This window comes from Pterocles gutturalis, unplaced genomic scaffold, assembly GCF_000699245.1.
Source record: "Pterocles gutturalis isolate BGI_N339 unplaced genomic scaffold, ASM69924v1 scaffold23123, whole genome shotgun sequence".
Lineage (NCBI taxonomy): Eukaryota > Metazoa > Chordata > Aves > Pterocliformes > Pteroclidae > Pterocles > Pterocles gutturalis.
In genome coordinates, this window is record NW_010121100.1 from 16,678 (window position 1) to 27,873 (window position 11,196).

At 46.9% G+C, this 11,196-nt stretch overlaps 1 protein-coding gene across 1 annotated transcript in view; it reads right to left on the reverse strand.

Moving 5' to 3' along the window:
• Positions 1-11,196, reverse strand: part of SHC4 (SHC (Src homology 2 domain containing) family, member 4) — a 29,251-nt gene that overhangs the window by 13,722 nt on the left and 4,333 nt on the right. Inside the window, exons 2-4 of the mRNA XM_010077138.1 lie at positions 8,440-8,510; positions 1,794-1,857; positions 800-919 (exon numbers count right to left, since the gene is read on the reverse strand). Coding sequence (XP_010075440.1) covers positions 800-919; positions 1,794-1,857; positions 8,440-8,510 — 255 coding nt within the window. The remainder of the gene's footprint in view (positions 1-799; positions 920-1,793; positions 1,858-8,439; positions 8,511-11,196) is intronic.

Here is an 11,196-nt window from a genome sequence, read left to right on the forward strand (position 1 = left end):
TGCTGCTCCACCTCAAAGGAAGGGAAACCTGGTGCCACAGACCCTTCCTAGCACAGGAGTCCATGGCCAGGAGACCCCTGGGCTCTGGTGGAACCCCAAGAGCTGCCCGACACTCAGCACAGCATCACTCAGAGCCAGTGAGCCAAAACTACCTCCCTGATGTCCCCCTGCACCAGCCTGGAGCAAAACCTCCTGCTGGCCACAGGCAAGATCGTGCTGGGAGCAGAAGCCAACAGCTGATGGAGGAATTAGGCAGGCAGGACGAAGCTCCTCATCACATCTGCCAAGAAGGGAGCACACCCCAGTTCCAGGGCAGATCTAGGCTCTTGGGAACGCATCTTGATGGAGCCCAGAGACTTTGCATAGTACAACTGATTACGCACATATATTACCCAGCTGCAAAATAGCTCTGAACGACACCAAAGCCAAGCTCAGACTCAATATTTATATCCATTTTTTTTTTCCCCTAGGACTTGTCAGAAACTCCAGTCAGCACTACTGCCTTATTTATTAGGCACTGCACAGGCAGAGACACATGCAGAGAAACAGTTTGCCAAGTGTTTAAGGATCCCACACCACCATAAACAAAAAGGGCATGTATTGCTGCATGCCCAAGTCCTCCGAAGCGCCCTCATTTTTAAATTCAGAGGCATCATGTAACTCAGCTTTACCAGGCATGCACAAGAAGACTAAAGGGTGCTGATTTCCCTTCAAGGCGCCCAGCCTTTTCTTCAGAAGCCAGGAAAGGAGGAGAATACAGTAGCATGGAGGAAAGGACCCTGATTTATATGTATCCTACCTGCTGCGTGTCAACATTCATCAAAGTGAGGCTGCTTGTTGAAATGGTCAGCTTTATATTCATGCCAGAAAACTGAAGGTTACTTTTGCCAAGTACAGAAGACAGAAACTTCACTGGAGGCTTTGAACAAAGCAACAAAAGAAAGAGGCTGTCAGCTGAGTCTGTCAGGGGTAGAAACATATCAAAGTCAAGTAGTGTTTACGATATCTTATTGAGAATTTCAATGGAGCAAGGATAATGACTTGATCAAATGCAAAGAGATCTTCTAACCAATACCAGCTCTGAATACAGTACTTGTAGGCATGGTTTTTATGTCAATAATGGGAAAAATGTTTTAAAGCAAAATCCCAGTGAGCTAAATGTTATAGCTGGCTCAGTAATTCAGAACGTGTAATTTTCCTGAAAAGCTGAACTCTACTTCGTTTCCTAGGGATGAAGCATTTCTGAGTAAATCAGGAAATTCTCTCGTATATTAATTTTTCAGGATCACGTTCATTCCTCCCAAGCCCCACAGTTACAGATGGAAATCAGTAACTGCCCTGGGGATGACCCACCAGCAGCCACTGATGCTGCCCCGCACTGCATCCCAGTTATTAAGTGATCAGCCCACTGAACAGTTGTTTGATTATATATACATATATATATATACATAAAAAATAACAATCAGGTAATCCTCCAGTGAATGAGCTCCCTTTTGCAATAAAAAAAAAACCAAAACCTCTGAAATTTTACCAGCCAGAACCTAAAGCCTGTAAAGCACTGAGTACTGCAAATGGGCACAGCATTAATCTTGAAGAAAATAAGGTAGGGCATGGCCTCAGCCCCAAACAAAGCAGGCTAAACACCCTGCTGCAAGTGCTTACACGTTATACTGAATTCAGACGGATTAACGTGCACTAACTCCAGCATGGACTGAAGCCTCTTAGGGAATCATGTATCCAGGTTATCAAAAGCAGATACAGAAAATCAATTGTTCAGCTAAAACAGTATTTACCTTCCGCTTTTTTATAGCTCCATTTGTACCTGAAACAGCTTCACACAGGCGGCTTATTGCTTCCCTGCAAATCAAAAAATACAGCACAAACCATAGGATCATTTCACATGCATCATCTGCAACAGGGCCAGCACCCTGTGATTTATTGTTATCATCCCACTTCTAAGCCCTTAAATGTTCTGGAAGGTCTTTCACAGTTGTTTTTCTTTATTCTTTCCTCCCACTAGTAAAAAACCCAAACCCTCCTTAACAAAATACAATAATTCAGCAGCCTGGTTTGGGTCAATTCTTTTTTTCACAAAACACATCGGTTTCACCTAATGAAAATTTGTTTTGTTTTTTTTTTTAAAATCCATCAACTAACCACAAGAAACACAAACAACCTGATGCCTTCAAATCCTTTTTCTCAGTAGAGTTGACAGGTCTCTTGCTCGGCAGGGAGGATGCCCTCCCTCCCTCATTCAGAGCAGCAGGGGTGTGCTGAGTGAGCCCAGCTGGGGGCCCTCATTGCCTTGCTGGTGTTTGGGGTTTCTCTTTTTTTCTTAAAAATGCGGGGCAGGGTGGGAAGTAGGAGTAATCAACTTCTCTCATTCTTTTTCAAATCTGGGGTCTCAATTGGTATCTTTCCATCTCTGGCAGGTATTTCCCCAACCAGACATCCTTTCCAGCCACCCGCTGTTCTCTACAGGCACCTCTCAGTGCAGGGAGCAGAAGGGTGCGGTACAGAGCACCCACTGTGTTTATTGGCCTATATCAGAGCTAAATTGCACATTTAATACAACATAGTGGTGCACTGTGCGTGTTTTCCACACTTGAACAGTGAAAATTCTGACACATGCTCCAGCAGGTGACTGCTTTGGACACACAGTGAAGCACTCGCTCGCCCTGGTCGGGGTTAGCACAGCAGCTGGAAAAAACCCTTTTGCTGGCAGTCGCAGGCTTTCCCTGGCTGATACATATGGTTTTGAAGTCAATGGGAAAATGGTGACTTGCTGGGATGTGCTTAGCAAGTCTCCATAACCTTGCCTGGACATCCTGGTCTGAGCCACAGCCCCTGACCCCCCAGCTGCCCCAGTCCTCTGCCACGGCCCCCAACACCTCCCCCAGGCTGCGGTTCCCATATGGGGTGATTTTATTTTGAGGCTGTAGCCTTAGCCTTTCTCTGACAGCTGAACTCCGGCTTTCAACGGTTGGGATGTTGTTTTGTTCTTAAGGGGAAGGGAATTAGTTTGTTTAATTATTTGTTTATGTTATTGGATTATTATTCAAAGAACTAATAAGGAAACGAGCTAGTTAGGAGAGTTTGCCTGTTTTCAGATCCTGGCATGTGCGTGGGAGGAACATGCCACAGGGCTTCATTTCTTGAGAAAGTTTTGGTTCAGAAAGGCTAAAAAATACCAGGGGACCACACACCAGCGAGAGGCTCCAGCCGGATACATCCCACATAGCAGAGGTGCCCTGGTGAGGAGCATGGTTCCCCCAGGACCCTGCGTCGTGCCCGGGGCGCAGATCAGCCCGCACACAGAGCCAGCACAGCACCCGTGAACCGCAGCATCGCTGGTGCCTCCCGCTCAGCGCCCCACGGACAGTGCTGCACCGACGGGCTCCCTGCCTGAAGCACTGAAGATCAGTGATGCTACACCAAGTATTCCTGTCAGAGAACATCCTGAGAAATTCAATCTGGAGACTGTCCAGTGAATGAAGACCCCATCCATGGCAAAATAACAAAGATGTAATTAATATGTTCTGAGTGAAAACAGCGGGGGAGAAGAGGAGCCTCATCGTGGGCTACACAAGATGGGTCAGAAACACAGCTTTTAAAGCACTGCCTTCTTTTAGCCTTTTAAAGCAAAGTACTTCCCTCTACACAGCTGAAAATATGCTTTTGAAGCAAATTCCTGATGTCCTTCTTCTTTAGCTCCTGCTTTATTTAGGTGTTACCAGTAGAAATGCCAAAACTAAAAAAAAAAAATAAATGGGAGATGCATCCTGCAGGGTGATCTTGCAGATTCCAATAATCAGCTTGGAAATTGAAAGCTCATCTTCTCATTCAATATTAAAGGAAATTAAAATCAGAGCCAAGACATTAAGGCTACCTGGAGCCTTCAAGTCTAGCTCTACCTAGAAAGAAAACCAGATACAGAACATATTGGAAAAACAGGGAAGTCGTCTATTTTGGTGACAAATAATTTCTCGCACACTTTAGGCAGCACACGGGGAATAACGAGCCGTAGGCAAAGCTGCCAGCAACGGACCCTGTTCCTGTACAAGCTGGTGTGGTGACTGCCCACTTCGCCACACGCTGAAGCACTTGTCCAGCAAACAGGAACCAAAACATAGGTAAATCATTTCTGCTTAATAGTTTCTATTACCTCTCTTTCGTAGGGGAAATAATCTTCTCACAGACATTTCTTGCTGCATCTCTCTGGGTGGTTTTCCAGATGATCTACCAAACCTTCTCTAATATTATTTCAAAGATGTGAAAAGCAGCAGTTTGTAACACTTTGCTGCTACAACTGAACGCTTCTCACCTTTAGTCATTTCCATGGGGCAGGCAGAAAAGAAACTCTGGATATGTCCATAATAAACCAAAATAGGATTTAGTGTCTCTGCACTTTCTTCCTGGAAATCTGCTAGTAATTCATTCTTACAGACATTCATTTTCAACCACTTGCTCAGGCAAGTCTCTGCTTTCAGATCTGCCAGACAGCATATACCTGTGCATAGCTCACGTAGGTAATTGCCTTGTTCCTGGATGAATGTGCAGCCTTATGGGTTCTGGCATTTGCTTGTCCGTTTGATATCTTCCACAGCAGCAGAGAATGTGGCCTTGTTATTCCAGTCATGTTTCTGCTTTTTCTTTATCTTGTCATTCATCCCAAAGCGAAACAATTCGGGTGGTTTTTTTTCTTTCTTTCTTTCAAATCACCCTGAATAGATAACTCCACTTGCGTACTCTGCAGCAGCTCTTCTCGACCCTGAGAGCCAGAGAATGAAATCAGGAGAGCTGTGAGGAATTTAGATTGTTCTTGTAGTTTAGGGCAAAGAAAATCTTGCTCCTCAACTCCTTGGGCATCTTCTGCCATTTGAAGTGGAATCACTGCCTGTCGGTCCTGCAGTGCCCACACAATTACATAAACTGATCACTGCTTCATTGACACAGCTTTTACTTTCCGTAGTGAATGGAAGAGATTCGGGTCATCTCTTTTTGCCAGCCTGAAAAATATTACTCTGAAGCATTTTGGAGCCCAGGCTGTCACCAGCAGCAGCCCTGCCGCAGAGGCAGAGGTCCCACCCCTACCCCAGCAGATGCCCGTCCACTGCAGAGGGAGCTTCCCAGGGGTTATTCCGCTGGGCACCAGCTCAGTGAGGATCCAGGCTGGTACAGTTCTCTGGGGGCACCTCGATGGGATCCAGGAGGTGGGACGGGGATGGGGAAGCAGGACCATTCCTCTTCAACTGGGACACCGAGGCTCCTGAGCACACTGCTGTGGGCAGCTCCCCACTTTCTGGGCTGGGAGACACTGACCGGGGACAGTGGCACAATCCCTATGTGGCCGAGGGCTGCAGGAGCTGGCAGCACAGGGAAATTTTGGTGGCTCCCCAAAAAGCATGGTGCAGCCCCCCAGCCCCGCAGGGCACTGGCCCCCCTGCCCGCTGGGTTCGTGGCCAGCCACCCAGCTGGGCTGCAGCCACTTGGCAAGGGCTCGGCAAGCTGTGGGGCAGGAGGGGGTGACAAGGACAGCCCCATTTTTGGCATCCATAAGCCTTTAGATCGGCTCAGCTGTACAGTGTACAGGTCTTCTCTGGGTCTGCGCCTCTGGAGCGAAACCCGCGGCAGACGCTCCTCCCCGCTCCTCCAGGAACATGCAGGAGAGCCCACGGGCAGGCACAGTGAGCTGCTTTGTTTATTGTTCCCCCAAATGAGAGATGGGCTGATGTAAGCAAGTAAGCATGCTGTTGAAGATTTGCTTTTAAGCATCTAAGGCTCTGCCTACGCTGTCTAACAGAAAGTGATTGTGCGTCTCAACAAAGTTGAAATTAATCTTCCAAACAAAGGCAGCTTTCTTCACCAGCCCTCCCCAGCAGCACACTCAGATGCCCTTCGCCCTTCGCTGCCTGACCATTTTCAAGTTTGCCAGTTAATGCCCCGATCTGAGATACAGAATCCCTTTTCCTATAAATGCCCAAATATAATTACTAATAATAAGCTTGATTTAACAATCGTGGTAGACGTGTAAGAAGAAAAGAGCTGAAGGGCTGGACAAGGGAAGCGCATGTCAGGGTCCAGCAAAGGCAGGACCTGCCACGGCACAAAGGTGACAGCCTGAACATGTGCTGAGAACAGCACGTTTATGGGTGACCATTCAAAAAAAATTCAAAGGCTCTCGAGGAGAGGAACCTGTTACCCTTATTGTTATTGCTTGGTGTTGCTCTGGTCATCTACATGGAGTTTGGGACCACAAATGTCGTAAGAGCATGCGAGTCAGGTCACAGGTGGGCATGGCAGAGAGCCGGAAAACTGCTGCCACGAAATCTCCTCTGCCAACCTTCTCACCACACGGCTGCTGAGGGCTGAGGGTAGAGAGCACCTCAGTGCCTGGTCGTTCCCCTGCTACGCTGCGGTCATACGGCATCTCTGCGCCCCATGGCCATTCACAGCGCTGGGGAGGCCACTTTCTGCCTTCCCCAACCCTGTGCCTGGTAAGTGATTGACAATGCAAGTCCAGCAAGAAACTAGAAAATAAATCCTCCACGCTCATCTCTTTTGACTCCTCATGGCACTTTGGCAAACACGGGTCTGCTGATCCTTCCAACATTCATGTGAGGCAGGTAAATAATATCTTTAATTTTAGAGATCAGGAGACTGAAAATACAAATACACATAAAGCAAGGCAGGGAGGAGACATAATTAGAGACCCTTTTGACATCACTTTAAAACAGAAGATGCCTCTTTGTTTAGTGAAATGCCATCAGAGTAAAAATTTTTTTACCCCCTAAAAATAACAGAGATTATTACAATGGGATCCTTTCCAATAACTCCTTGGTTGGTGCATCATGCGTGCGGTCTATAAACTTACTCCTCCTGGAGAACAATAGGGGAATAATCAATGTTATCTTTGCTCCAGTCAGCTTGTGATCGATCGAACTTTAAAGTTTGCAGGCATGAGCTCAGCACTTCAGCATTCGGTTTGCAAACAGTTTAAGTTTTGAATTTCTCATGCACAAAAGAGCCCATTAAGGTCAGCAGGGGCTTTTTTTTTTTTTAGGTAATGGAAATACTTCCATTGTTAAGTTTTCACATAGCTCTAGTTAACGAAACCTTACTATTTGGGCCAAACTTAAGTTGGCAAGCTCTCATCACACAGTAATTCATACTCATTCTTTTCCAGACAAACCATCCAAATCTCTGTTTCGGAAGTGTGGCAGCATACATGCTCCGTCTCTTGCAGACAGGAGATAACCTCTCCCTTTGGCCAAGGCTGCTGAAGAATACAGTGGCTTGGTCTGAATGCACCAGGCTCACTGCTCTGGGCTACGTGTGCTCCATGGCTCTTTTTGATCGGAAAACAACTAGGCTGAGGGAAGTATATTTGTATCTTGGGCACTTCTTCACATACACAAGCAGGAACTGGGTGAGTGTGTGCTTATGCTGATTGTAAATGTCCACAACCGCTGATTCAGAACATAAAACAAATCAGGCAGCTTTCCAGTATGGTATGTAGGTATTTAAGGACTCAATTTTTTCATTTTCTTCCTTTTATCTGATAAGTCCGGGTGCCAATAGGTAGAAATGTAACACTTATCTCTTCATGCTCCTTTCCTTTCTCCAGGATTTCTTTGATACAAACACTTGAGGAAGCAAAAGAGCATCTGTAAATCATCATCTGCCATCAGGAAGGAAGAGCTGGGCAGGCGCAGGAAGCCTCAACCACACTCCTGGCATCCTCAGCATGAACCATGCCAGAAAAATAGCTGAGGGGAGGAGGGAAAACGCCTAAGGCTGGCCCAAAATACCCTGCATCCACCCACCATTTGAAAAAGCCTTTGGAGGTGGCAGGACGGCGGGTGGCTGCTGGGGCTGCCCGCTGGAGCACTCGCCCCGGCCGCCGAACCGCGAGTGCATCCCCCAGCATGCCGCACTGAGCTGGACACAGGGTGCTTGTTTCGAAAACTCAGACACTCCTGCACTGACAGACTTACAATAATAAAGGTAGAAATAAAACTGGGCTTTTCTGCTCCTGACAGAACATTTCAACCACCCCACAGGTGCACACATTAATAAACACCACCCAGCGACCGGCAGCAAGCTATAAGCTGCAAACCTTTCGAAACGCCACAAAATATTTCCCCAGCTCCTGGGGACCTCCGTACCCCGCTGCCTCTGCAGGGGGAGGCTCTCTGGATCCAGAACAAGAACTGGGAGAAAAATCAGGTCTGTGGCTGAAACAATTCATCTTCCAGTGCAAATAGGCTATTGTAATGATCAAATAATTCAAATCATTGCTCAGGAAAAGAAGAAAACAAAACATGCAAACTCCTATTCAAAATTGTCTCAGAGCTTGGCACGCACCCTGGGCTTTATACAGAAACTAGCGCTTGGGGTTTTTATTCTTGGGCTGAATTTCAGTTTGATGCCACCTACCTGGTGACTTGCGTTCGTGTGCCAAAGTCCAGGGACCTCATTGACTGCAGCACTTCAATGCAGCCCATGTACTAGGGAAAACAGACAGAGAGGAGGACTGTGTTAATATCTAGCGAGCAGGTAAGAGGAGGATCACAGAAGGAAGCAAATGTGATTTCAGTTCACTAAATATATGCGGAACCACAGTCAAAATGGAAAATCAAATCAGCTCTCCTAAAGCTCCTTCCTCAATCGATCTTATTTTACTGAAAAGTATAGAGAAGAGCAATAAAGATACCAGTGGCTTCAACAACAAAGCACAAAAAAAAGGTAAAGCACTCTGGAGACACAAAATCCAATCATTCCTTTTTTCCAACTCTTGATTTTCACTGATTAGCCTGTGGCACTGAGCTGGGAGGAATACACAGACGTTGGAGGGAAATTGCCTGGGAGCAGAGGGGCTCTGTAAGCCCCATGGGACCGACGTACGCAGAGCTGCCCAGCAGAAGAGCTGAACGTCCCTTCAGAGCAGCAGAGGCATTACTTGGTATGAGGAAAACCACTGGCTCCATGCTGCTGCAAATCTAATGACAAATAACCTCTGCAGAAGATAAAGGAGGCAGAGTTGCAATTCCAGCTCATAGCACTATAAACTGCCCTGCTTTAAACTAGAGGCTGACTCCTGCACTTGTGTTGTATGAGGCAGAGCTGGGGCTTTTTTCATGCTCATTTGGGATTTGCATAGGACTAATTTTCAGAAACATCAAGAATGTGATGGCGTGTCAGCCCATAGACCCCTTTGATGTTATGGAACATTTTCATCTCAACGAAGTGCGCTAGGCTAAGTCTATCCACCGCATTTACCTCTCCCAAAACATATCTTACTAATACCTTCAGGATTTTTGTTGATATCCATCTGTCTGCTGTCAAAGTGCTCTGACATCTCCATTTCACTAGGCTGACACAGGTCTGGGTCTCTCAGTTTGCATCCCATCTTCCACAATGAATTCTCCCAGAGAGAAAAAGGCTTTCGGGAGCATCCTGCAGTGCTCACACAGTGCCCGTGGGCTGCAGCAACAGCCTGCCTGTGCAGCCCTCTCCTGCAGAAAGGCAACGCCTCTGGGATACAACAGACAGCCTGGAAATCCCAGGCAAGGACAGGCATGCTCTATCCTCTTGTTCTAAATGATGGGAGGAAGCATCCTCTGTCCAGAGAAAGATATTGTATTTACCTCCTCTTCTTCACTTTGCCTGTAAATCGATTTTTTCCGCTGGGCCATTCAGAGGGGGTTGGATTTATGTATCTCATTCAGCTTTGGAGACTTTTAGAAATGAATGTGTATGTTAAAAAGAGAATGTATGTGTGCAGTCAAGCAGGGATTCCACAACAATTGTATTATCCCCATTTTGGTTTCTTTCCAGATAGCAATGTAACCCTTGGGAGAACTCCAGAATTAGGTCAGAGCCCTGGAAGGACATCAATAAGAATCTGAAGGGTTAGCAGAACTGCTTCCCTAATGAACATTTAATGACTTTGTAAAGGACTCTGAGAGCTATCTCACTTGTTAAAGATATTCCCGCTTAATGGGAACAAAGCAAACGCGGAAAATATGTCTAAAGCCTCAGCTTGTGGCACACAAGCAACCTCTGATCCTACAGTATAAGGTCAAGCATCCTGTGAGCAGGTTGGCTACTCCTCTGTCCTTGAGAAAGAAAGGTTTAGAGGAGCAGGTGAGTCAGATGCTGATAAGTGAGTCCCCGTTGCATCCTGAACAGATGCGTGGGAAGCTACTCTAAGCAAAGATGAAAAATCGATATTGGGCTTTTGCATAAGTGATCCTGAGTGAAGCTGAACTTATCAATGATTCACAAAAGACCTTTTTTTTTTTTTTCTTTAAAAGCCTGAGTAGGGAAGTGCATTAACATGGCATCTCACTGCATCCCTCATTTATTTTAGCAGATGTTGGTTATCTAAACCAGTTAGTAATGGCTGAACCTTTACCTCTCAGTAGGAGGGTACTGAGATCCAGCAGAGCCCTGGGCAGGGGGACACTGCGGGAGGGGACTAGGGAAGAGGAAATTGGGGTCACAGAGCTGGGGAGAAGCCCATGGGGCACATAAAAGGACAATGGGATACCAGAAGCCTATTCAAGAAAACAAAAGACACTCTCCAAGGAAGAAACAATAATTAACAAACAAACAAGGAAGAGATTAACCCCTCCGTAGCTGAGTCCCATGAGCAGCACAACCAGTGCACAGGCAACACGGGTCTCAGAGACTTCTCCTGCACCTGGACTCCTGCTCACGTGGTGCCCCTGCTCCCCACCCTGTACACCCCAGGCTTCAGCTCCCACAAAAACCTTGTGGGCTCATCTGGGGATGCAGGCTTGGGGCCAGCTCCTGCTTTCACATCTCATTTCATTCCCTGCCATAACCCAGTTAGTGGCTCCAGCTCCAGCTCAAACGCCAGCTGGTGACTCACCCCCAGGAATGACACGGGAAGCAGCGCACGGAGCTCCTCATTAAACACCGCAGCTGCAGCCTCGCAATTTTACCTGTTAGTTAACAGGCATTAACTCATGTGTAACGCCAAGAGCAGCTCCTGCAGACCCCACAGCAAATTCAAACGACAGGATCTGCTGGCAGAGGCAGCCAGGTAACATGCTGCAGCCAAACAGCCTCTGTCCACATGAGTTTAGGCTCAAATTCCCTACAAATGTAACAGTGCTCTGTGCATGTGGGCACGGCAGGGAGCTGACCCCCATGGAAGCATTTCTT